Source organism: Melozone crissalis, unplaced genomic scaffold, assembly GCF_028551555.1.
Source record: "Melozone crissalis strain CALT ecotype California unplaced genomic scaffold, PUWL_Pcris_2 ptg000032l_1, whole genome shotgun sequence".
Classification (NCBI taxonomy): Eukaryota; Metazoa; Chordata; class Aves; order Passeriformes; family Passerellidae; genus Melozone; species Melozone crissalis.
In genome coordinates this window covers 788991-816829 of record NW_026535810.1, presented here as the reverse complement: position 1 = coordinate 816829, position 27839 = coordinate 788991, and the positions used below count along the sequence as shown (strand labels likewise).

Below are 27839 nucleotides of genomic sequence, written 5' to 3'. Positions count from 1 at the left end.
TTACTTTGCAAATACAAGGTGGCCTCAATTTACTTTGATTCCTTTTTGTTTGTTGGTTGGGTGACAAATGAAATGTGTCTCTATTTCCTTCTACTTGCTGGTTCTCAAATGAGATTGCTAAAACAATAGATTGGTGGAGGCTGTAATGCAATATCGTCAGCACAAATAAAACACAGGCTGGGAATAAAATAGCTGCTGTCATCTTTTTCAGTAAGTGGCAAGATTTATTTCTTGTGACTTTTCGTTGATGAACTTCGTGTTCTAAGTACATGATGACAGAGCAAAGGGCCAAGTATTGAACCCTTGATTTAGTGCTGGATCCCTCTTGGGAATTATGTTTATTTAAGGGATGAATTTAAAAAAAACATGGTGGGGAGATTGTAAGCTTTTAGTAGAACTTGGTAGGATGAAAGGAAATATACTTGTTAAATCATGTACTATATGATGTGTGTCAAAGGGCAGTATATCTGCTTTTTTTCTCTTCCCATTTGAAAAGTGGTGAGAAGGAAGAGGCAGGTGACCAAAATTAGCATTGACTAACAGCGATTTAAAAGCAGGAGCATTCACTTTTTAAGTGTAAGGGTGAAGAGTGGGGTCTGCCTGATGCTTACACAGTAATTCTCTGGAAAAGTTGTGGATTTATTCCTGGGATGGGATTATTGTAGCTCTGTGTGTGCACCTGGACAGGGTGGGGCACAGAGGGTGCTGAGATGATGCCACTAAATTCTGCTGCATTTCTTTGTCTTCCAGGACTTGCAGTGAATGGAGGAGGACACTTCTTGCTAAAGAATTAACTTGTCTAAAGATATCAAGGTAGGAATTTTTTTTTCTCCCTACAATCCTATGTGTTCTTTGCAGGCATAATTTAATTGTTTAGAGTTGCAGTTGTCTTCTGTTGTTTCTTTGTTGATGTGTGATCTCCTGAAAGTGGAACAAGGGCACTGTCTTTCTATAACAGTTTTACCAATTCTTAACCTGATTGTATTAGAGAAAAAGATGTGAGAGCTTTCACATATTAGGTTTGATTAGATTGAGAAGTTGTTCCCTGTGAGGGAAGTGAGGTGTCCAGAGAAGCTGTGGCTGCCCCTGGATCCCTGGAAATGTCCCAGGCCAGGCTGGATGGGTTTGGAGCAGCCTGGGATAACAGAAGGTGTCCCTGCCATGGCAGGGGTGGGACTGGGTGAACTTTAAAGTCCATTCCAGTTTTGTCCATTTTATGATTCCAGCTTGTAGGAAGTGCCCTAAAATTTGTTTCAAGGCAGTTTAGCAAGAGTCAGCTTGTGCAGAACTGTGCCACAGTTTATTTCAAGCTTAGCTTCCCTTGCTTGTTGATGGAGGCAGTTACTAGTAATATTTAAAACCAAAGCAATAATTTTTACTGTTATGAGCAACACAGAGAAGACACTAAAAGCACCACAGGTGAATTGATGAAAGTGAGGTGATGGCATTTCTAGCTTTTATTTGGTTGTCATTTTTCTCCAAGGCTGGAGAATTATGACGTTGTATATGGAGAATGGAAGTGTCCTTTGGGAATTCAGTCTGTATCATTAATCTAGAATTAGAAACCAGGTTATGCAAAATGACAAAGCCTGGTTCGAAATTAAATTTCCTGAATTTCAAGGTCATCCCATTTTCATGTTGAGGTGAGAACTGACTTTTGGCTTTCTCCTAGTGAGTGATTGCATTCTTCTCTGCAAGGTTTTAAATAGGTGTTAAATGTCAACACTTAAGTATTGCTGCAGAAATCTTTTTCCCAGAAAAGCAAATTCAAATGTTGACCAAAACCTTATGGTTACAGAGTCTATTAATTGATATTCTGTGGCTGGCAGGGTTATCTCATGAGTTTTGTTATTGTTTGAGAGTAGTGAGTTTCTCTGGCTTCAGAGTGAGTCATGAGCTGTCTGTCAGTGCAGCTTTCTCTGAGAGCAGCCGTGCTTTTGTTCTCCTCTGTCCTTACTTGAAGTATGACTGTGTTCCAGACAGAAAGACAAACAATCTCATGTTCGCAGAGAAGGGGAAGCTCGAGCCTGCACAGAGCAGGTGAGTGCTGAGGGATTGAGCACTGCATCTTCCTTGTGGTGCAGCTGCAGCCTCTGCAAGTGCTGTGTTCCAAAATGAGCTGTTCCTCTGCTGAATTGTGTGGGTTTCCATAATAACGCAGTGCTTGTCTCCTCCCTCCCAGGCTGTAACTGTATAAAAATTACCTCTGAACATAAGTGCCACGGACTTTGAGTGAGCATAATCCCCACAGACTCATCAAGAAATTTGTGTGGCCGCATTCACCTTAGGGCTGTTGTTCACAAACATTGGAATATTACTTTGTTATGCTCTCAGAATTGCTTTTTAACTGGAGCATTAGCAGCTGCTTCTTTTGGTAAAATAAAAGCAGGGATTGAGGCCAACCTCCTGCTTCCTTGGAAACATTATGTTGACCTCCTGCACACGTTTTTCCTGTGGGAATGCTGTTAGGTGTTTCAGGGGTGTATTTTCATGTATTTCTGTCAAAGATAGTTGGAGAAGCAAAGACAGTGGGGTCATATGAGGAGGACAGGAGACAGCACAAGTGCAGGGGCTCTAGGATTATTATCTGTGCAGGATCTGTAGGAAAGATCCTGCCCAGAGATCTCCAGATATTTTGTTTAAGAGTGGATCAGCAGATTGGCTTTCATGTCAGGCCCCCCAAGACAGTTATTGGTGTTCAGGCTTTTGTGGGGAAACATAACATCAAACAATTAATTTTGTTGTTCTAAAGCCTATTAGAGAACTCTGTTTAATAAACTCTTAATTGCTTAAAGACCTCTAATTGGTAGGGTTTAGTGCATTTAATACCTTTGCTGTTTTTGTATTTCCAAATAATCCTAGAAGTTCTTGGCAGGCTTGCTAGGTCGCAACAGTGCTGTTTTCATTCCTAAAGTTCCTGGAAATATTTAATCTCTAAACTTTATCTCTAAATTCTGCTCCTGTGTGTTTAAATGTGCATGGACCAAGCTTATAAATATATATTTCCTTGGACTTCAGTGTTGTTGTAGTCAGTTATTCCCACTTGTGTGGTGAGGCAGAGTTTAGTGGATTTGATGGTCATGGAGTTCATGGAGCTCCTGCCACTTGTCAAGAAATTGGTCTTATTGGAAAAAACACAGAATTCTAATCTTAAGATATACATTTAATAGCTTCTCATGCTGACATGCACAAAATTTGCCAGCAATGTTTGCACGACTCACTGGACATCAAACACTCCTTTGAACAAGAGCTTAGCTTTGCTAATCAGCTTTATATAAAATAAAATTTTATTTTTAGTGGGGTGATCAGAGAGGAGGAGAATACAGGGATCTGGTTGTTCTACTGGTGGTATATAGGCATAAAAATTCCCTTTGATTTTGTAATTCTGTGTCTGACAGACAATACCTCTATAAAAAGAAGCAAAAGTTACTTCTATGGGCTGTAATAATGTGTAGCCACCAAAAACATTAGGTGGTTTCTGCAGCCTGTCTACAAACTCTGTTTTAAGATTAAGAAAACACTGAAATAGGCCTTAGTCATCCCAAAGGATTTAATGAGATGTCTCTGACTTGTTCAAGCTTAGCATTTTGTGTAAGTTTGCAGCTTGCAGAGCTCAGTCTGCCTCTACCCCCTCCACTTTGTGGTTTTTCCCTCATCATATTTGTACTACTGCCTTCTCATGCTCCAGAAAGTTATTATTGTTCGTGAATTTCACTGAAATTTAGATTTGTTAGAAGATCAAGCAACATGTGTCGGAGTGTCTGGACGTAAACCAGGAGATTCTTGAGCTGTTTTTTCTAAAAATGCTTCATGGAGATTATATCATTTTTATTCATCTGCTGATACTGTTTGGAGACTTGTGCTCATGCAGTGTCTTCATTTTGTTTGGTGAACTTACAAATGGCAAGATAAAGGACAAATCAAGTGCAGTAGCTCTTGGTGGCCCAAACTGTTGCCAGAGCATCCTGTGTTAGTGGAGGTGTGAGGGATCCCCATCACATTCCTGCAGCTTTTGCTTCTGCTGATCCTGGAGAAAGAAAGGCATTAACCTGGGCTGTGAGCTGCATTAAGGAGTTCACAGGTTAGGATGAAAAGTTCTCAGATCCATCTCTTCCTAATACTGTAATTCTGTTTGCTGTTAATGCTTCTAATTCCATGAACTAACACAGCCAACAGGATTTTTAATTTAGAGTGCTTCTTCTTAAATATTACTTCTGGCTTAGTGGTGTTGGCTGAACAGAGGAGGAGCTGTGACCGTGTTTGCTCAAAGCCACAGAGGGACACAGCTGTGCATGAAAAGGAAAACCAGCAGCTGATTTATTTTGGTCACCTGCTCCTCTGTGTTGTGAACGCCTTAACTAATCAGGATGTAAGTCTAATGAGTGCTTACACTTGGAATGCATCAGTATTGTGTGTAAGCGACAATGAGGAACCGTATCAGGAAAAGGAGAGTCACAGAATCGCTGAGTGCTTTGGGTGAAGGGACCTTAAAGGGATAAAGACCACCTAGTTCCAGCCCCCGGCATGGGCAGAGTCATCTTCCTGTGGTCCAGCAGTCCCCTGAGAGTCTGGAATTAGTCCTTGGGATGTCCCTTGGCTGGTAACCCAGGGTCTTTATGCAGGACATCACTTCTCTCTCCACTCTGGGGTTTTTAGGAGCAAGTTCATGGAGGCTCTGTCTGTGCCCTGTGCAGGGCCTTAACTCAGCCCTAGTAGCAGCACTGCACCTCCTGGCCCTGGTAAATATAAGGTAAATACAGGTAAATATAATTATTAGCAAACTATATGTGCTTCTTAGACAGAATTTGGTTGAATTCTGTTGTAGCTCAGCATTGGTGATGTAGCTCTGCTCAGTTTTCTCTGCAATGCAAACCAGTTTGGGGGAAGTCCCTAAACAATTGTCTGTGTACCCAAATAGAATTTTTTTTGACATGTAACAGTGGGATGCTCTGAAGGGACTCCTGATGGGAATGAGCCTGAACACCAGCTCCTTGTGTTTTGGTGGCAGAAGGGTGCCAGGGGATGCTCAAGTGATTCATAAATGCAAAGGAAATACTGATTCCATATATACTCATCCATGAAGGGACACAGACTCCCAAATCACTTTGTGGGATTGGGAATGCGAACTTTGGTCAGGAAAGGCTGCAGTTGGTACCATCCCTGTTTGCTTACTGGGGTTTGGGGTGTATATACTCTGAGCTGCTGCCCTGGAATGCTGGTGTCTCTCAGTAACACCGTATTAAAAGGACTTTCACTGGCTTTAAACATACATTAAAAGCTCTTTGAACTGAGCATTATTGTATTATTAGACTTGAAAGTATCAGACAAATGGGAAGAAATGCAAGATGGCATTTACTGAGCATCCTCCAAGAGGAACCAAATATTGTTACAAGAAAAAAAACCCATTATTTTTACAATATGAACGTGTTATCTTGTAACTATGGAATATCATGTGTACAATAGAAAGAAAATTGCGGTTTATTGTATGTACTGATCAAAGACTCTTCACAATTCTTTTGGTCTGGTTTGAACTGCTTTTGTTGTAGGTGTTTTCATGCTTTACATGCTTTAATAAATGGCTGTTCCCCAGCTCAGGCTGTCAGTGTGCCTGGTGATCCCAGACACTCTTTTATCTTCAGCAATACTCAAACAACCTTTTTTTTTTCCTCTCGAGACATATACAGCAAGGAAAATATAGGGATAAAGTTTCTGTTTGATTTTTTTTGCGTCAGTTACTCTGGGTTTGAGTGACTTGTCTCCTCATGACAATTTATCCAACTCACAAGAGGATGTGACAGACAACCAGCCCAAGGAGCTGCAGAGCATCTGGAGTTGTGCTTGGTGTCAGCAGGATTGATTTTCTGGGCAACAGGAAGGGCAGCAGCTCCTTCTGATGGGTTTGGCTTTAATGGTGATGGGAAATGGAGGCAGTTTGCTAAATGCTGTGTCTTTCCCACTTCTGTGTGATGATAAATTATTTGGCAAAATTTGGTTATGGCTATTCCAGCAGCACTGGGATTGTGTTGTCCTGGAAATAAAGCCTAGGTAACTGAAGGCAAACTGAATGGTAGGCTTTGTGTGGATGATGTTGTTGTTAGGAATTTTATTGGCAAAAGAGTTTTTCGTCATTTTACCTTAGTTTTAGCTCTTCTTTAACAGTGACACACTGCATTCTGTAAGAATGTAGTTGTGTGTTTTAATTTTTCAATTTTAATTTTTCCATTTTACCTTGGTTTTAGCTCTTCTTTAACAGTGACACTGCATTCTGTAAAAACGTAGTTGTGTGGTTTAATTTTTTAATTTTAATTTTTCAGTTTTAATTTTTCATCATTTCACCTTGGTTTTAGCTCTTCTTTAACAGTGACACACTGCAGTCTGTAAAAATGTAGTTGTGTGGTTTAATTTTTCAATTTTAATTTTTCATCATTTTACCTTGGTTTTAGCTCTTCTTTAACAGTGACACTGCATTCTGTAAAAATGTAGTGGTGTGGTTTAATTTTTCAATTTTAATTTTTCCATTTTACCTTGGTTTTAGCTCTTCTTTAATAGTGACACACTGCATTCTGTAAAAATGTAGTTGTGTGTTTTAATTTTTCAATTTTAATTTTTCCATTTCACCTTGGTTTTAGCTCTTCTTTAATAGTGACACTGATTGTGTAAAAATGTAGTTGTGTGGTTTAGTTTTTTAATTTTAATTTTTCCATTTTAACTTGGTTTTAGCTCTTGTTTAACAGTGACACTTCATTCTGTAAAAATGTAGTGGTGCGTTTTAATTTTTGAATTTTAATTTTTGAATTTTAATTTTTTTATCATTTCACCTTGGTTTTAGCTCTTCTTTAATAGTGACACACTACATTCTGTAAAAATGTAGTGGTGTGTTTTAATTTTTCAATTTTAATTTTTCTGTTTTAATTTTTCATCATTTCACCTTGATTTTAGCTCTTCTTTAATAGTGACACTGCACTGTGTAAAAATGTAGTTGTGTGGTTTAATTTTTCAATTTTAATTTTTCCATTTTACCTTGGTTTTAGCTCTTCTTTAACAGTGACGCTGCATTCTGTAAAAATGTAGTTGTGTGGTTTAATTTTTCAATTTTAATTTTTTTATCATTTCACCTTGGTTTTAGCTCCTCTTCTCTTCTCCATAACGCCTTCCAGCGGCCCAAATGGGAGTGTTGACTTTGTGTGTCTGTTGTTCTGCTTCCCGCAGTGTTTGCAACAAACAGGATCGCCATGTTTCGAAACAGCCTCAAGATGCTTCTGACAGGAGGGAAGTCAAACCGCAAAAACAGGTCCAGCGGTAAGTAACCGTCACCTCCTCGTGCATGTGGAACCCTGGCGCTTCAGAATCCACCCCTTTCATGTTTGTTTTGGTCTTAGCAGGACTTTCCTCCTTCTTAATGAGCAGATGTGCTCAGCTGATGATCTTCTAGGCTCCCAAACATCATTATACTTCATTTTAATATTGTGCTGTGCTTTTAATTTCAAACTATATTTGTTTTTAGATGGATGTTAAACCATCATCTGGTTTTGTTGAGGGGATAAGGTGCAGGGAAAACCAAGTAAGAGTTCTGCGTAATCTTGTAGTAAACAAGCACCAAGGTTGACGTTTCATTTATGCAAAGTAAGAAATTTTTTTTTTCTTCTGAAATGTCTGTGATAAGCAGGTTTCACTGCCACAAGTTAATTACAGGCAAAACTTGTGAGAGCAGCAGCAATTTCTTGTAAGCTTTTAATTTTAAACAGGAGGGAGAGAGAGGAACGGGAATAGTTGAAATTAAAGGAGGAATTGCCCAAATTTAGTCATCATTTATGTCAGTTTGGTTTTTCCACCATCTCAGGAAAGGAGTTTATAGTTAGTATTGGTTCATGTGACTTGGCCTGTTTCATCCATGACAGAGATTGAGGGAGATTGTAACTGTAAAGCAAAACATTACAAAATATTGATAGGCTTTAGAAACATTTTTAGTTAACTTTTGTATTTTTTTCCAAAAATGGAGTGTTGGCAGGAGAAGAGCTTTTAATTAGATCTTTCATTTTGAATTTTAAAGCCATCTGGCAGCACATGTTAAATATTTTGGGACACAGTGTTTATTTGTACTTGTGCATCTGTGTAATGTGGATATTTATGTTATGGATGTTCATATGGATGTTCCTTGAGAAACCAGAGGTGAGGATGAGGAGACACAGTGCTGGTGAAGGCAGTGGGAAAATGGGCTGTTTTCCTTTGGTTTTCAGCGAGTTCTGTGTTTCTCACACTGCCAGAATTTGGCCATTGTTAATCCCATCTGTTAATATCTTCCTGGCCATGTTGTATTTGGGGAAGGAGAGTTGTGGGGCAGCACTGATGCCTTGGGCATCAGTGGTCCCTTTTTCCAGTGTCTGGTGATAATTGTGGGGTGTTGGTTGGTCCTGGGCAGCTCAAGCATGCGCCGTGGTGTGGATCTCAAAGCAGGTAAAAGTCTGTTTTGCAAAGGCACCATAAGAATTCACTACCCTGAGGTCTTGGCTGTTCATTGCTTTCATAGAGAAGATTTCCTTCCCATAGGAACTCCTCCGTCTCTTGTAGCAGGAGTGGTTGGTGTGAGGGGGTTTCCTGCATGAAAAGACAGGTTTGTGGAAGACCTGTGAGCAGATGGCTCCATCCTCTTGTGATTTGTGTCACGTTTGCTCTTTGAAAGTACAAAGTCCTTTGATGATACCTTTAGAGAACTGTACATAGACAAATCACCTTAACTTGTGATTTCTGTACAAAGCCCTCTCTTTGTCAGATGTGCTGCTAACAGGCCCTGGTATTCCTTTTGGCTTATCTCCCAGAAGCAATATTAAGGATTTTGTATATGCCAAGCTCTGCAAATACGTGTTTCTTATTTTGTGAATGAAAAATGTCAGTTCTGAAGTACTGAGATTCGACAGTCTGCTTTTGGGCAAAGCTGAAGGGGAGATGGGTTTTCTCATTCATATATTGAAAAATAATATGACAGAATTGAGTTGATGAGGTTCTCTCTAATGCCTAGTGACTGGAGTGTATGTTAAATTTACTGCAATTCTGCCCTTGAAATAAGTTGCTTTATTGAGAAGTTCTGTTTGGCATTCTTCAGGGCAAGAGAGGGAATGGGAAAATGAGATGATCAGGTTTGTTTATGTTGTTTGTGACTAAGTGGCAAACATCCTTGCACTGCATAATAATTTTTCAGATAGTTGGTAATCTCTTACATGACAGTAGATGAATTCATTGCTGCCTAGATCTTTTTTTAGATAAATATATTTAAATATAAATATATTTTTTGCAACACAGTAAGGAAAACAATCAGTAAATCTTCTCTGTACATTTTCTGTGTTGCATGCAGTACTGTAAGCCTGAAAATTGCTGTATTTATTTGCTTTGCAGTTCTGGAAAATTACAAATTTGGTACTTTTGGTACTCAGTGCTGTCCTTCAGGTCCCTCCAACAGTGTTGTCTTCACTGGTGGGTTTTATCTACGCAGTTTCTATAGGGACATAGGTGGGACACTGCAGGTTTTGGATTTTTTCTCATTCAAGAGCTCTAAAAAGATTATGTGTTTATTGAAATGTTAAAATTTTGTTTAACAAGATTTAGAATGCTAATTAGAAGCTGGAAATTAAGCTTTCCTGGTGGTTTCAGTGCTCTGATTTGCCCCATCACAGCTACACCCATCTCTGAGAACTGTGAATAAAATCCTAAACTCCACGTTAGGAAAATCATCTTTTGGAGGTTTCAGGTGTGCCATGTACTGAGTCTGAGTCTTGTGGGTTGGTGACAGCCCACCCTGCTGTCTCTGTGAAATTGTGCTGTGTCTTCATTCCCTGCACTCCAGTCACTTTGCATTCCAGTGTGGGAATAAACCTTTGAGGCAGGGTTAAGGGTATTGTGTTCTTTTCTTGGGGAATCCAGAGGGGCACACTGGCCTTTGAAATCCCTGTGCTTTGCTGTGTCTTTCATTTGCAGTAGCACTTGACAAACAGGAGCAGTGGAGTCAAGCTAATGATTCCTAGATGTGATGTGGTTTTGATAATTCTGGGTCATTGAAAGAACACTGGTAATGACAGCAGTAGCCTTCTTAATTTTCCTCCTTTAGAAACTGCTAAGCAACTTCTGTGAGAACTGTGATTAACATTTATTTTACCTCAGCCAGGGTGGGTTTTCCCCTTTGCTGCTTGATGGGTGTTATGATTCAGTAACACACGAGATATTTGTAAGAAGAAGAATACAATTACATGCATCTGAATAGACAGTTACATACGGTAGTGCTAATTAAAATAAATTAATTTCTGCTGCAGCATCAGCCTGTGTAATCTCCTGTGATTGATTCTGGGTGTCCTTTCAGAGCTTCAGTGCTGGAGTTTCACAGTGGACACGCAGTGCTCAGTGCACATGTGTGCGCACATATTTAATGTCTTGTCTTAAGAAAAATTCTCCCCTGACTGAAGAGTGCTCTGGATGGTTTACAGTAATGCCTTGAGGACACAATATGCCTGCAACAATATTTTGATTAGGTTGTTGTTTTTTTTTTCTGATATAAATGGATATTCCACAAAGCTGCCAGATAGCATCTGTGGCGCTGAAATCTGATCTCAGTGTAGTTGCAGATTACCTTTGTTTTCCCAGTGTAAATTAATTTAGAGATACTCAGACATACAAGCTTTCTCATTTGTTTATATCCAGAACTATATTATATAAGGTATATTGGTTTTAAAGTATAAAAGGACTGTGTTTTTCTCCTGTGTTATTCCTTCTGGATTAAGATCCAGCAGGATTTTTGTGGCCAAAGTCCTGTTGTCAAGGCTAGCAGGTGTATTAATCTGCAGAAAGGCAAACCTGCTGCTTGTAAGAGATGTTTGTGGCTTCTTCCCCCCGATTCAGTTCTTCTGAGGCAGTTCTGCTCTTTGAATCCAGAGACCATGAGGTTCTCTCGTTGTTTTCATTTGTTTTTGTGAAGGACCTGTCTCATTTGTCTGCAGTTTCCTTGCTTGTATTAATCACTCCTTGGTCTGGGTGTGTATTGAAGCAGTGCACATCAAATCAATCCCCTTGTATTCATTCCAGTATCCTGTTGGGGAAATAAATCCATGTAAGGGATTCATCATTCCATCTGTTACAGTTATCCATGTTCTTTTCCAAGCTGATGGACTATTTCCCTCTTATATTATCACATTAAATTAATGCTGCTGTAAGAGTTTGGATTTCCTTTAGAACCTGGCAAAATTCAGCTGCAAAACTGCACATTTTGTTTGGGTTTTTTATTTCCCTTCTCTTTGTGAGGAGTAAGCCCAAGAATTTGTGCTGTTTATTTCTGACAGAGGCCAAGATAAATGTAACATTAAACAAAAGGAAAAAAACAGGGGGAAAACAAACCAAAAAAACCAACAAAAGAACAAGAACAATGAAACAAGAAAATAACAATAACAACACAACTAAACTAAAAAACAAGCAACCCCACCCACACACAGAAAAAACAAATCAAGACAAGGCAAGTACTCTAAAATCTGAGACATGTAATCCTTAGCCCAAAGGGTCTGCTTTTCTCTTCTGAGTTAGTTAAGAATTACATCTTGCTTGTTCTTGACTATAAAATGCACAATTTTTATCTGGAGCTTCCCAGCCAGGAGCCTGCCTGTCATTCAGAATATTTTTGGTGCAGGGTTTTAAAAAATCTCTTTTACTTTCCTGGTCTGCAGAAGACCCAATTACTTCTCATTTCCAATGTATTTATAGGGCTTTTTGGAACCTGCCACTTTATATTTTAATTCTGGGACTGAAAGGGCCCCTGTCAAATGCTCTTCTCCTTGGATTCCTGCCCTTTGAAGATAAAAGGCATTTCTGTGAAGGTCTCATTTCTGCGTGACCAGATCTCTGTGCAGTTTCTCATCTGTCTGATCTCTTGTGGAAGTCTGAGGGTAACTTTTACCCCAGAAGAGTTTGAGGGTCACAGTTGCTTTTTCAGTTTAATTTCTGAAAGAAATTGCTGAGTGATGAGATCCAATTGGTGGGTCCTATAAATATCAGGTAACTTAATTTAATGAAGTGTTAGAAGTGAGGTTTTAAAACACCCATCATGTATTGTGGTCCTGAATACTGACTGTATCCACATGTTCAAGGTATTCCGCCCAATAATAATTCAGGTCCTATTCTTCCACAAAGATGGCTGGTTTTTCATAAATCCATTTCTAAACAAGACTTGAGTATGTTGACAAATCCTCTGACCACAGTAAAGTTTGTCCTTGAGTTTGTTTAAGCATGAACTGACCTTTCCTGAAAGTTTGTTTTGCATTTATGTAATTCAGAATTTTCCTTCTGAAGAAGGCAGTGTATCAGGAAGATGTTTATGTACACAGGCATGCTGTTTCTAGTATTCTGATTTATTTGATCAAAACATGTCTTGTTCATGTACCAAACTCTTTTCCCAGACAAATACAAGATGTTTGGACAAAGAAGCTTCTGCTTCTCTCCTGCACTGCTATCCTAAAGGGAATTTTAGCAGCCTGTATTAGAATAATATCTGTTTATTTCCTTCTGATTCATAAATATTTTCACATGTGTGATTATTACTAACTCTAAGAACATGTGCAGAGTCAGAATCTCACCCCTGAGCCTCCTTTTCTCCAGGCTGAGCCCCTTTCCCACCTCCATTCCCTTCCCTGGACACGGCCTTTCTTGCAGGAGGGACCCCAAAACACAGGACACAGGACTCACATTTTGGGCACATGTGGGATTTTGTGGCTTTACTCCCATTTACTGACACATTTGTGATGAAATATTGAAGCCAGTAGAGGGAGCAGGAGTTTTCCATCAAATCCCACTGAAATTCCTGTGCTGATGTGCAAAGGGGATGAAGTTCCATCTTCCCACATCAAATGACCTTGTCTCCTCTTACTCAACATAAAAAAGATATTCTCATATACAGTTTAAAGAGAATATACACTGCCTTCAAAAGGAAATAATACCAATTTGAGGGATTTGTTCGGCCAAACTGTTGGGAAAGTGAAATGTCCTTTCCAGAATGCCTGAGGAAACCTTAAGGATTTGTATATCTGTAATACTTTAACAATCCAATCAAATCTTTTAAGAAAATTATGTGTATTTCAGTGAATTCAACATTTTCATCTGGAAAATCAGTAAGAAATTACTGAGATGTCATAACTTGGGGGTTTCCTGCTAGGAGAGGCCTGGCCCCAAGAACAAACTTGGATTCTTCCCTTAAAGCAGGATTTAAACAAAATCTGTAATCTGATCTATTAAAATGGGTTTTTGGATTTTATACAAGCAACCTAAAAGTAATGTTTCTCATAATTCTAGAAACTTAGTAAGTATTAAATGTTTCTAAATAAATAAATTGTTTTAGAACTATTCAACACCTGCATGTTGATTTTGCCATTTTACCTCAGTGTGTTGAATATATAAAATGTTTTCTTGTCCAAGATATGAGAGTTTTCCATATCACTTTTTTCCCCCAGTTCCTAAAGATAAATATTATTTATATTCAGTGTTGCTTGTCCCTGGGAAATGTTAGTGCAGATTCTTGCACTTGTTTATTATATTGACAGATGCTGAATCTGTATTGATCCATTTTAGGATTATATTAATATGACTAATGTTTTTATTTTTGAGGGATTTTTATGATCAGCACTGTACATGTGAAGCTTTTCCAAGATGCACGTTCCACTTGGATCACATAAAGCATTTCATGGCTGCAGGAAGTACCTGTGCCAGGTGTGAGGAATGACTCTGCAATTCCATCATTAATTTCTCTTTTTGGAGTTGCAGTTGCCCTTTTCCCTTTTTTTTCCTTAAGGAAGAGTAAATGTCTATAACTTACTAATACTTTTAATGGAAAAATCATCTTTTCTTTAGGAGAGGATTGACTTTTAAGCTGCACCTTTTCAGGAGTTTCTCCTCTTCAGCCTCTTCTATTGCTTGCACAAACTTCTCCTCTCAGCATGTCTGTGAGGACTATTTTTTTTAGTATCAGATATATTTTTAGATAACTCATGGATAATTTTTGCTAGGGCTTCCATCTATAACTGACCTATTTGAACGAATTGTGGAAATTTTTGCTGCAAGATCTTTCTGAAGTGGGAGGATTTATGTTTCCTTTTATATAATTTTCTTTTTGAGGATGAGATCAGTATAGAAGCCGACCCATATTCTCTTAGTCCCCTCAAAAATCCCCTCAAAATCGAAGCAAGCTATGGACATTTGATTAGAAGCTTTATAAGGTGCTCAGACCTCGGCTGAACATACTTTTTGTCATCTAAATAGGTTTGAAAATCTTCTTTGGGTGAGTTCAGAATGATTATCAGCCATCACTTCTCCTCTGAGACTGTTACTGATTTGCTGGTAGACAAAACTAATCTGTTGAACTGGATCTTTGGATCATTCTTAGAGTAGGAAATAAAGATCATGGATTATTATTATATAAAGATCATTGTTCCAACATACAGATTTAAAAACAGACTTTTAATTTATATTTGGGGTTTTTTTTTGTTATGATTTTAAGTAGCACAATTTAATTATATGCTAAATATTGTCTGGTTTTGACTTATACATCGTTACAGTAGTTTTAAAATTAATGAATGAAATACACTGTATAATTTCCAAATATTATTAGCCACACGGTTTTTTACTCCATATATTTTTGTCATGAAGTCATCTTCCCACATAAAAAAAAAAGAATAAAAAAGGGAGGGGTTGTTGGGTTTGATTTACATACTCAGTATAGGTGTCTCTGGATAAAAGAGTTACTTGATGTTAATAGAAAGAAGGATGCTGCTTTTTCTGTATGAAATAGGTGAGATGAATTGTACCCCAGATTGGAAGTACCTGCTTTTTTTCCAGTGACAAATAACAGCTTCTGAGGTGATGACGGTACAGATCTGTGTCAGTGATACCTGAATTTACTTAAGGTTCATTCTCCTCCAGAATAACTCAGATGTTGGCATATATGATTTCTCCATGCTGGAGAAAAACCTCATTTGTACTTGTGTCTGAAATTCCTGGGCAGGAATGCTGGCAATGTCCCTTGTAGGAATAGGACTTAAGTTAATAAATTTAATATGACAAGGGTGTTTTCTTGCTGTGTTTTTTGTACAAGCTGCCAACACAGTAGGACCTTAATTTCAGTTCAGGCTTCCAAGTACTGCAGCAATAAAAATAAACACAAATGTACTTGCAGAGGCAAAGAATTTTTTTTTTATTAATCTGTGGCTCCTCTAAGAAGTCTTTTGGCCTCTGACCACTGAGTTGGGTTTATTTTTGGTTTTTTGTGGTGGTTTTTTCTGTGGATTTTCATGACTAATAAGCAACATGAGGAGTTAATGCAGGATATCCCAGAAGATGACAATAGACCTTTACAGCTTGAAGTCCATTTATCATTGAATTGCAGAGTGATTTGGGTTGGGAAGGGACCTTAAAGCCCTTTCTGCTTCTAAAAAGAGGAAGTTTCTGCCATAAAAATGTAGCTGGAGCATGCAGGAGCAGGTGGAGAAAAAAAAGTGCCAACTTTTGGAAGGTGCTGAGGCATTTTAGCATCACGTTTGCTGGGTGATGCTTCCCTGGATCTGTGTTAGAGTTCCCTCGAAAAACCAAAATCTGTAATTCCTGCTCTGCCCAAATGACTTTGCTCAAAGAAGAATTTGGATGATGAGTGGATGGACTTAAGTATGTTTATGAATTGCCAAAGCCTGTTAAGCCACGTTGCTATTTTATAGCAACAACAACAACAATCATAATATAATTAATAGAATATTTAATAGAATTAATAGAATATTTAATGTAATTCAAAATAGAATTGATCATAGCATAATAAGAATTTGTAGTGGGGGTGCATATTGTTTTCTGAGGCTGAAAAATACAAAGTAAATGATCAGGAAGGACTTTTGATAAAAATAATTGCTTCCAGTACCACACTGGGCTCCCTCTTCCCTCCTGCTCCGGCTGGGAAACACTTTGCCCCTTCCCAGGCACATCTCACCGTGGGAGAGCGGCAGGCAGATCATGTGGCACGTGTCATTTCTGAGCAGGCAGGAATCCATCGGGAATGCTGAGAACAAGATTTGCAGCTCCCTCTCCATCGCTGCGCCGGGTTCCGGGCTCGGACTCAGCGCCGGCTCCTGCAGCAGCAGTGCCGGCAGCTCCAGCATCCTCCCGCTGGGCTCCAGCCCCTCGAGCTGTCTGATTTATTTATTTAAAGGGGTTTTTTTTCCCCCTGTGTCTTTGTTTTGGGAGCACAATGGCAGCCGGGAGCCGCATCTCCAGGCGCCGCGCGGGGATGCTTCTGCAGGGATGCTGGGCTGGGCTGGAATCGGATCCGTCCCTCGCGGCTTGACTGCCTTTGTGTGAGTGTTCCACCTTTTCCAGATACCATTTCGATACGATATGGATTTAAACTATTGATTTATCAGCTCTTAACAGTGGGGTGTGCTCTGCTGGTTGCTGTGAGAGCAGCAGCACGTCCAATGCAGTCGGTCCCTGCCGCAGATTCCCCAGCATGCGTGCAGCAGCCTCACCCACCCTTGGATTCTTCTGCCTTAAAAATTGCTTTGTCAGATCTTGAGAGACGTTTAGTCACAGTGTGGGTTTTAAAGGCCTTTTAATTAAATAGGAAACCAGGAATATTGGGCAGCTAGCACTTGATTTTGTACGAAACTTGTTATGTTTGCCTTTAAGGAGAATGCCTGGCAGGAGGTGCTGACAGAGCTGATGCCAGAGGTGCTGTGGGGTTTACTGACATCAGATGTGCTGGTGCAGATGCTGGTGCAGATCTGGCTCCTGTTTGCAGCCCCCTCATACTAATTGTGGTGCTTTGTGCAGGGGATTTGTTTAGGAATGCCGAAACCTTGAGGTTTTCTTTCCCTGTCAAAGCAGTGAGTTCAAAGAATCCAGTTGTGTGTATTGGGGAGGATTTGTTGTGTCATTGGTTTTAACGGAGAACTGGGGGAATGGGGATGGGGGCAGAAGAGGAAGCAGGAGTGTTTCTCATACCTGGCTATAGCAGGAGAGGCTCCTCTGCTGATCCTGTGACTCATCATGATCTCTGAGATCCCTTCATCTCCTTGTAACTGAGAGAAAGAGTTAATAGCCATGACTGTTTACTCTGTTCTGGACTCAGAATCAGGCACTCAGAAGCCTTGTCGGGTTTCTGACCTGTGCCCAGCATCCCGGGTGGACAGATGCTGGACACTGAGGAGACAGCAGCTTTCAAAAATTAAAATACTCTGTAAGAGTTGATGGATTTTCTTAACACTGAGACTTTTTTCAAGATCACAAAAGTTTTTCTCCCTTTCATAGTGAGGTGCAAGAGAATATGAATTACTGAGTCAATATTTACAATATTATTCACTTCCCTCATGGCATTTGATTGTTTTCTCTTGCTTGACAACTTCTGTAAAGCTCCTTAAACAGGTTCATCTCAGTCTGTGCTGGTCTTTATTTTAAATTAACATGGATAGCTGTGTTCTCTAGCAATGATTTCACAACTGATTTGCTTCTGGTGACCTGTTTTAGCTGTTGCATTGAGGGATTTGTCAATAACTTTGGTGTTTCGCCACCCTGGCAATCATTACAGCAACTGAGTCAATCGAACTTCAGGAGTGATACTGTCCATAGATGTTGTCTGTATAGTAGGTCATGTCTATAAACAGTAGCTATTGCTGAAGCAAATAGTAGCAACTACCTAAAATCATGCATAAATGAAATATCTAGGAGTGTTGCTGCGATGACAGAGGTGGATGTAAATGCAAGCACTTGCAAGTTCAAAGAATGTGAGAATTAATATTCCCTTAGAAACAGTAATCTCCCCTTTTCTGCATGTCCAGTGAGATAACTTCATAATTAAGTGTGGTATTGTTCCCTGCTAACCTTGCTGGGAGCAGATTATGCTCAACATTTTTATGTGTAGTGAAGGGAAAAAGAATGAAATAGTTCAGTTATTCAGCTCTTAACTGTGGCTGTTCCCTCCCATCCTTGGTTTCCACCAAGCTCCACCTTTGCTGCATCCAGATCAAATGCAGCAGCTGTTGTGTGCTGACTGAAGATTTAATATCTGCTGAGTCATCTGATTTATTTTTTTCCTTTCCCACCCGCTAAATGCATTTTGGAGATTAATTTACCATGAGCTTTCTTTCCCCTTTAATATGCTGCGTAACTTGCAGGGAGATCCATCCCAGACTCTTGATTCCTGTTCCTCTTCTCCAAGCCAGTGGCTTTGGCAGCCTGTTGTCACCATTTTGTGTCCCACCATTGAGTGCTGGAGCATTTTGGGGAGCAGATCTGCTGTCCCCAGCCCCTCCTTTGGCCGTGGCTTGTTCTCAAGGCAGGGTTTGACAAAGAGGAGTTGTCTTTCCATCTGATCAAGGAGATTGAATCATAGAATCATCAGAGATCTCAGGGTTGGGTTGGAAGGGACCTTAAAGCTCATCCAGTCCCCTCAACAAGCCCCATGGAGCTTGGTGTCAAAGGAATGATGGAACTTTCAGGGAGGGAGTTTGTCTTTTGCTGATGATTGTGTGTCTTTGGATTAATACAGGGCTTTACTCCTGATTTTAATACTGGGACTTTCTTGTCTTTTGAAATGTTTAGTCCTTAGAGTTATTTTGCATTTGGATTTATGTTCATAGCTCAGAAGGGTTTTTTTGTTTACTCAATGACTTAGAGGTTGTTTGTGGGGGCTCATAGCCAGGGGCCATTAGGGATGATGATGATGATGATGATATTGCAGTTGTATTTGCAGTGTGACATCCTTCTGGCAGCCACACTCTAGAAGGGAACTGGACGAGTGTCACGGTCCGTGGCCTCCCTGGCAATTGTTGGCTTGTTGGGGTGGGTGCAGCTCATTTAAAATCAGGATTCTGGGCTGCTGTAGCCAGACGACCTTCACATGCAGCTGCTGTGTCAGCAGGGAAAGATGCAAAGGTGACAGAAATGGCCTGCCTGGCATCTGTTCAAGGCGCCTGAGCATTGCTTCAGGAAAACTGAGGGCTGGGAGCATTTCACCAAGGGAAGAGGGAGCAGAAAACCTTTCCTGGCCTGGGGTGTGGTTCCTCTCTTTTTGGGGGTAGAGGTAGAGTAAAATTTTTAAACCCCATTTTAATTCTCCTCTTGTGCTGCAATTTACACCTTCCATCAATCCAGATATAGCTCAGATGCAGCAGGAGTTGATAAATTATGGCACAACAGGCCCCTTCACCAAATAACTTATGTAGAGAGATTTCTATCCAGAGATACAAATATATCAAAATGCAGTTGCTTTTAGTGTCATCAAAACACATCAATGCTAAACTGGCTATTGAGTTTTTAAACAGCTATTTAAGAATTCAGTTATTTCAAAACTATTTTAAAGATTTTAAAAGCTTCCCCTTCCTCTACCATAAGGAAAGAGCTGCTGAAATACAGCCTGAATTTGAAATCCCTGGGTTTGCTTTTCCCCAGTCTGTGGAGTTGGGTTTCTTTTTGCTCTCAGCTGCCAGAGACTCCATGTACTCAAGCATCTGTATTGATGGGTGTATCTATTGTTTCTAATCTGGTCAGTTGATCAATGAAGAGCAGCCTGTAATTAATTGTGTAATATTGTACACAATGTCCCACTCTGCATTTACACAGATGGATTTGGGATTTGTTAACTGTAGCTGCTTTCCTAAACAGTTTCAAGAGGATGCAATAAGAGGTTTTATTCTTCCCAGCCTTCCTGGGTTTTAGCGGACAAATAATTTTAAAGGGACACAGTTTCAAATTTCATATTTCAGATATTTTTAAAATTTTTTCTGATCTCTTAATTCCAGTGCTTAATATTTTTATATTTTGATATAACAGTCCAAAGTGAAGGAGCTCTTTGAAGATGCACAATTTGGTTTTTATCTCATTCAAATGTGTGTGGCATCAATAGGAGCAAGTAAAACCTCCCTTCTATCCCCATGGACCTCATGGATTTCATTGCAGTGAGCTGGGGCAAAGGTGGAAGGAGCAGCAGAGCCAAGCAGCAGTTTGCCCAGTTTCAGTCTGCCAGAGGGACCTTTTGTCCTGCCGTTCCTCTGAGATAGGTGATGGGACTCAAGGAAAAGTTGCATCTGCCTGACCTGTCCACTATGATGTTCTACTTGTGCTGTTTTGGTTCTCGTGCAGATGGAGGGAACGAGGAGCCACCAGACCGAAGACAGGCAAGTGTAGACTCCCGTCAGAGCCGAGCTGGGCAAGGTAAAGCCTGAGTGTTGTTCTGCCTCGGGGACTCGTCTCCTTTGTTCACCTTTGGTATTTCCCACGTGTCGTGTTTCTCGTCAAACTGTGTGACCTGACAGACTCTGCACCCGTGGTTATTGTCCACGCCGCGCTGAGATTGACAAACCAGACGATCTTGGAGTGGCTGGAGGAGTTTAACCTAACGCCTGGCGCAGCACAGGGCACGGTGTCTCCGTACTGCAGCCGCAGGGGCGGAGTGTTCTGCTGTTGGAGCTGGAATTCTTCAGCGCACACCAGCCCAAACCAGCACTGAGTTTCCAAGTTTCTACTTATTTTCCTCCTGACATCAAAGAGCTTCAGGCAGGTTCACCATAACCAGGCAGGTTCAACATAACCAGGTTATCCTTCCCCAAGCCCTGGGGTGCAATGGAGAATGACCTGTGTGTATCTGTCTGGGGACTGAACAGCCCCACCTTACACCTTTTGCTTCGTTTCATCCCACAGGAAAAGGACAAAAGGTCCAAGGAAGGAAGTACTAAAACCAGGGTTTATATTCTTTAGATAACAGTCCAACAGACTCTTTTGTTGGGTGTCTGTCACTCAGAGTAGGTTTGATGGTTGGTTAACACCCCACAGAGTCCTGTAATGGGGATTTCTGTCCCTGACAGCAGCTGGTCTTAGATCTGTGCTGGGTTATGTGTCCTTTGAAGCAGCTTTACTAAGTTTTAAGCATTTTCTCATTTGTGAGGGTTGTGAAAATGTGATATTCTCACACAGCTTTGAGACTGAGCAGCATTTTTTGTGAGTAAGGGCTCTGGTTCTATGCTCATTGACTTACTCTGTCTTTGGGACTGCAGCAATAATTTTCCTTTCATTTAGGCTCAAGCCTGTTGTTGTCATGGTGTCCTAATGACTTATTATGGGGACATTTTCTCCAGAGAATTGTCCTTTTTTGGCAGTATTCCAGTGTTGCCTGGGTGAGATGATTTTGAGTCATTGAAGCTGTGATCAGAATTAGTGGGATCGGAATCGGTAGTTAAAGCCCTGAAGCTCAGAAGTGTCAACTGCTCTTTTCCCGTAGGATCTTTCAATTACTGCATTTAAATCTATTATTTTTAATTTTATTGTTTTAAAGTGGAGTTAAAGTAAAATTAGGAAGGAACCAGGGGATTTATAGCATATATACAGATTCCATGGTAGCTTGCATAGAAGGAGGAGTGCTTTGATGTTCAGAGAGGTTGGCTGTTCTTTCCAGCTGAGCTCAGATGAAGTTGTTGGTGTGTAACTGTGTGCTAGAGGCTCTGCTGTGGGTGCCTGGCATGTCCTTCTCCGTGTTTGGCTTGTTTCCAGTGGTTTCTTGTTATGGGGCAGAGCAGCTCAGATGCAGCTGCTGCTGGGAGCTATCTGAACACATTCTATTCTCTCCATTTCCCTTTCAACCCATCTATTCTGGATCTCTGCTGCTGTGGGAAAGGCATGGGTTTTGGCAGAGTAAGAGGGGATATTTTCTTTTTTTTTTGCAAATCCTTTCTCAAAAATCACTGATCTGTACCTCTTTGGTGACTGACTGAAGGAACTGCAGCAACCAGCAAGAAGTTTCAGCGTGAGAGGGAATGGAAGGGGAAATGATTAAAAAGCTTCCAAGTTCTTGGAGCAACAAGCTTCTGAGCTAAATATTTCCATTTGGATCAGTGGATGCAGTCGTAGAGACAGGCTTTCTACAGCACGGAAGAAAGCTCTTTGCTCTGTAGAAGCATTTTCTCTAACTTTCCCAGCTCTGTGTCCATCACTTGAAATCTGTCTGCACGTGCTAGTGGGTATTTTTCATTGTGGTGGGTTGAGGGAGTTTATTATGCTTGGATAAAGCATCCAGCTGAAATGGGACAGTTGTTTTCTTGCTGTCTGACCTTCCATGTTAACCGTGTGTGATGCCCAGGTGTCTTCAAAGCTTCATTGGCAGGACAAGAGGAAACAGCCTCAAGTTGTGCCAGGGGAGGTTTAGGTCGGAGGTATTGGTTAGGTTCATTTAGGAAAATATTTTTCATGAAAAGAATTGTCAAGCCCTGGAACAGACTGGCCAGGGCAGTGGTGGAGGAGTCACCAGCCCTGGAAATGTTCCAAAAACATTTGAGTGTGGCACTTAAGGACATGGCATCGTGGTGATGCTGCGTTGATGGTTGGACTTGATGATCTTAAAGGTCTTTTCCAAGCTGAATGATTCTGTGGTAATCTTGTAAAACTACAAGAAATAGTTTATTAGTTGAAATATGCACTTCACAGTAATATTTTATTCAACTATTACATAACCAAACTGTTAAAAGTCCCAGTTCAGCCATCAATGAGCCCTAATTCCAGGATTTGATAAGCCCCATATTCTTTCTGATCACAACAAATTTCAGGCTGTTTCAGGGTTTTGCTTGTTTATTTACTCTGCCAAGGAGGAGAGAGGAATTTTGGTACGTGCAAAATGAAGGTAGTACCTTGTGGATGTTTTGTGAGTTCACTGTTTTGTTGTAAAGCCTTTGAATATTAAGAGGAAAAACTTTGCCCACCTGTAATTACTTGTATTTTTATATAACATACTGCCCTTGATTTTAAGTAGATTGATCAAAGACACTGGGAACTTGAAATCCACCTAGACTTTTAAGTCTTTCCCAGACTTTAAGCTGCAGGTGATGCCCATGGTTTATGGTTCCCTAAAATTTAGCCTGAAGCAATTGAAATTATTTTTAAGAATCAAAATCATTGGTGGCAAATCTGTTTTTTCATGCCTGGTGCCAAATGTATTTTAAAAACCCATCATGGGTTGGCTTTTTGGGTGCCAGTTTTGGCAGAGATGGTGGTTCCTGACACTCCTGGTGAGCCTGGCCGGGCTGGCAGAGCCTGCAGAGAGCTCCTGGTAATTGGTGAGTGATGAGCAAGCAGGGAGTGAGCTGTGTTTTGAGCTGTCAAAGCCAGTGAGGGTGTGAAGGGTGTTAGTGCTTATTTGGCTTTCATGTAAAGAGCATTACAGAGCTACTGAGAGACATTCCTGATTGCTGGCCCCAGGAATGGATGCACTTCAGCCACTGGTGCTGCAGCCCTCTAGAACCCTTTGGGAACCGGTCCAAGATTTTTTGACAGTTATTTCAACGTGGGTTTTTCTGCTGATTGTAAGCAATATGTTGGGTTGTTCACATTGTACTTTGGATATTGGGAATACAGCTCGTCCATCATCTCCTCTGAAGTACCATGCATTTGAGGCTCTTACCCTTCAGTCTTATTCCCACTCTTGCCCATCTCCCTTTCTGTCCAGCAATCATTTTCTCTTCTAAAAGCACTCTCACAAGCCACTGAGGACAGCACAGCTACCCAGTGGAAATCCAGTGAGGAATGTCTTTATAGAGGGAAAACATCAGCATCAATAAGAGCTAAAATCTGTCTTGTAACAGAGTGACACAAATCTGGCCTTTCACATTATTGAAAAATTAGTGTTATATTAATGATAACAGTTTGGGTTGGTTTTGCATGTGAATTACTAGTTGTCTGGGTTAGATTGTTCATCTTACTGACAAGAGTGGAGATCCAGGTGTCCTCGACCCCAAGGTTTCCATATCTGCTACTAATAGGAGGAACCTTATGGCCCCTGACTCTTGCTGATCTGAAGCACCCTCCCTCCACTGTTCATTAATATTGATTACAATTAGGGTCAAGTCCTTTTATTATTCTGTCTTCACTTGTTCTCATGTTATTCCATGTATTGCATTGTGGATGTGTGATGATGCGACCCCCACGTGGGCTTTTTGTGTCTCTTGGGAGAGTTGGAGCTGATGGCTGTGTTTAGAGGTGTTTGTTCTTCATTTTATTTGGGGTTTGTGGTTTTTTTTAGGCTAAAGGTCCTCCTATTGAAATGTAATTTAGCTGAGACGGTTTTATTAGAAACCAACAATCTAAAAACTACGGTCATTATATTGAAAACTGGAGTTTGCTGAATGTGAAGACTTGGCTGGGTTCAGAGGGTGATAAATATTCCACGTGGGCGCAATTTCCACTCTGCTGAATAGTCTGGCGATTAAAAGATTCTGAAAGACAAATTAAGAACATTGAAAGAAATTCTTCATGGTTCTGCTGTTCATCATATAGAGAGAGGTACAACAAGGGACGTGTCGCGAGTGTGCAAAGCGAACAAGCACTTGGCAATCCAGCTCTGCACAGGGCTCCCTCCAGCCAGCCCTTTGGGAATGATGGATGCAGGATGCTTTCCCTTGCATTCTAACCCGTTGGTGTTTCTTTTCCTCCCCACATTAGGCACCTCCACAGAGAACGACTGTGCTTTTGAACCTGACTACGCAATTCCTCCTCTCCCAGTGACCGAAGGTATGCAGCACATTCGGATAATGGAGGGCATGTCCCGCTCCCTTCCATCCTCCCCCTTACTCACACATCAGTCTATCAGTGTTCGGCTCCAGCCTGTGAAGAAGTTAACTGGTAAGGACTTAAATAAAGTTCGCTGGGGCTTTTAAGGTCCGTTGGTGCAAAAATCTGTAAGAAAAAAAAAAAAAAAGCTTTGAATGGTTTCTGTGTGGAAGTCATTCCCTTGTTTATTGCAGCATCGGCTTCAGTCAAACCTGGCCGTGGATTGGATGTTTGTGTTGACAGAGAAATCTTTCTTTGCTGAAAAAGGTCTCTCTGGTTTACAAGTATTCTCTCATTTTTGAGAAATTTCTGTCAGTGTGTGTTTCAGTTCCACTTTGTGTTGCTGTTATGCACTGTGGAAGCATTGCAGTGATTTTGAAGAAGTTGATGCTTAAATTTTGAATGTTGAACGAACATCAGAGAAATTATGAACTTCTATAGCAAAGTTATACTTTGTTAAAAAAAAAAATCTGAATGACAGATTTTTTTTTTTTGGTTCATGCATATTTTTAGATACTGCTTTTTGTTTACGTAACCTGTCAGGGCTGTGGTATGAATACCTAGAGATGATGCAGTAGTGTGAATTTCAAAAGCACTTGGAGTCCAACATCCATATAAAAGCCTGAAAAAAGATATTTCTACTGGTAACAGTTTTTGAAAAACTCGCTTTTTGCCTAAAATCTGACCCCCTCTGTGCCCAGCTTTATGGTCAGCCAGGGTCCTGTGCTTGTGCTGAGGGAAATCTCCAAAAAGAGTTTTTATGGAATATAATCTGATCTATGTGTTCAAAAGGGAGTTTGATGCACTTGGTGCCTTTTGTTTCCTCTGCCCTCTGGTGAAAGGAGAACTTGGAAAGGATAGGGTAGAGAAATTCTCTTCCTGCCATAATTGTGTGTCTGCAGAGTGGTTGGTGAGAGGGTGTTTATGTACCTCACATGTATGGTACATAAAAACTTTTTATCTTTTAATTTATTTTTTTTTAATAAAAATTTAGTTCCTGGGACCATTTACCACTATCTGAAGGAACCTACAACCAAAAAGGGACTTTCTGTTGGGAACTGGAGAGACAGGACAAGGGGGAATTGGGTTCAGACTGTGAGAGGGGAGATTTAGATTGGATATGTGGAAGAAATTCCTGGCTGTGGGGATAGTGAGGCCCTGGCACAAATGCCCAGGAACAGCTGTGGCTGCCCCTGGATCCCTGGAAGTGTCCAAGGCCAGGTTGAACAGGGCTTGGAGCAGCCTGGGACAGTGGTAGATGTTGGGCTGGGCTTTAATGTCCTTTCCAACCCAAATCATTCCATAATTCTATGATAACATAATCTTTTGAAGTTCCTAATCTGTCTGCTTTTAACCAAGGCAGCTTTTCATCCACAGAAAAGTTAAAATGTCCATTTTTGGTAAAAAAACCTCAGGAACACATTCCACAGAGTGAAAGTTTTCTACCCAGAGGAGCTAAGGTCACTCACTCACATCTTGGTATCTGGGTTTGCTGGGTATGAAGACATGGCTGGGTTCACAGGGTGATAAATATTCCACGTGGGTGCAATTTCCACTCTGCTGAATAGTCTGGTGATTAAAAAAACTAAGATCATTGTAATTCTAAGGGGTGAAGTAATAGTCAGCATAAGTAATCAGTTCTCCCCCTCCTGCCACCTCTTGTTTAGCACTGGCTGAAAATGTACTTAAATCAGCACATTCAACCTCAGTTTGTGTTATTTATTTTTTTTTTTTTATAATAGTAGCTTTATTAACAAAAACAATATTAAAAATATGTAATAAAGGGAAAGAGAACTCCCCACCCTCCCAGCCCAGGTTAAGTAATGGAAGACACCATTTTGGTGTGTGTCTGCAATAAAATCAGCACTCAAAAGTTACCGTGCTCGCTGCACAAAGAGCAGCTGATGCTGAAACAATGAGCTTAAATATTCTGCTATACATCAAGGGTGTGTTATTGCCGACTCAAAGCCATAACTGCGATGAAAATAATGCAGGTGCTCTGTATACCTGCCTTGAGGACAGCAGTGCTTTCCAGGAGGGTGCTTAGGGGTGAATGTATCTAAGTGCTTTTTGGGAATTGATGCCAAAAATACGTGCATTAGGTTAATAAAGGAGATCCTGGGCTGAAAGACTCAGCTCATGATGTTTCATTCCACTCCTGTGGAACCCACCATTTGCAGAGGGTTTGCACAAAGCCCTGTGCTGCATCCCACTCCTCCTCCTCCTCCTCCTCAGGAAGGAGTGTTCATTTGCATATTGTACATTTATATGCGCAGGGATAATTTTATTCATCACTGTACTTGGCTATTGCTATTTTTTCTATTGAATGACAGATTGCAAGCATTGGGATTCTCTTAGAAAGAGCATGTGTGTGAGTGCCTGTGCAGAGAGCGAGGAGGGGAGAATATTAGCAAGAAATTTAGGAAAGAAATCGTGTTTTTCTAGCAAAAACCTGGCCTGGATGTTTCAGTTTGGATTCTCAGATGCCTGATCCTGCTGTATCCACTGTGAATTAGCTGCTTCATTTTCTTCAAAGAAATGGGCATGGGGAACTGGTTTCATTGCAGATCCTTTCTTTGAGAGCATTCCTCCCTTGTGTCTGGGGAATGTGGGGACTTTCCCTAAGAATAAAATTCATAAAAATCAGTAGGAATGTTCCTGTAAATCAGTGGGTTCAGGCAGTTGATAGCAGCCTCTTTCCTACAGAAGATGTATATTTTTTCACTAGATCCCTCAGAGATGGTGAGAGCAGGGCTGAGCAGGATGGAGGCTTGCTCCTCCCAGTGATACCAGTAAGGACCCACCACTGGGGTTCTCAACACCCTCCAGGTCCATCTGGGCTGGGGACCTCAACACACAGCATGTTCTGTGCCACCATCACACATCATTTGTGGTGCTGGGGTCTTGTCTTCTCCCCATCCCTCTTGGGATGCCCTTGCATCTCTTGGGAGCAGCCACAAGGAGCGTGTCACATCTCCCTTGTCTGTATCTTCAGCAAATGGTTCAATATTCTTTGATGTTAACTGTAATTGTGGGACTCAGGAACTCAGATCTCTCTACTTGAAAACTTTGTTTCTTGTTTAGTGGTGATAAACCCAGATTAATGACTGCAGCCCCCAGGCCCACATGTTCTCTCCAAATTGTTGTGCCAGCTCAGCTGGGTGGGAGCGTGAGAGATGATGAGGCACAGCTTCAGGGGTGGGAGTGCTGGGGGGAAGCTGTCAGTGCTGGCACATGTGGGAAGTGGTGAAGTC

The 27839-nt window shown here is 40.8% G+C and overlaps 1 protein-coding gene across 4 annotated transcripts in view; it reads left to right on the top strand.

Annotated features, from left to right (window-relative positions):
* The first annotated feature begins 7230 nt into the window (after window positions 1–7230).
* Window positions 7231–27839, top strand: part of TANC2 (tetratricopeptide repeat, ankyrin repeat and coiled-coil containing 2) — a 113391-nt gene continuing 92782 nt past the window's right edge. For 2 of the 4 annotated variants that reach the window (XM_054281710.1, XM_054281709.1), the window contains exons 1-3: window positions 7231–7299; window positions 20137–20208; window positions 24478–24657. In XM_054281710.1, coding sequence (XP_054137685.1) covers window positions 7233–7299; window positions 20137–20208; window positions 24478–24657 — 319 coding nt within the window. In that variant the 5' untranslated portion in view covers window positions 7231–7232. The remainder of the gene's footprint in view (window positions 7300–20136; window positions 20209–24477; window positions 24658–27839) is intronic. The other 2 variants (XM_054281712.1, XM_054281711.1) reach the window with 2 other exon arrangements.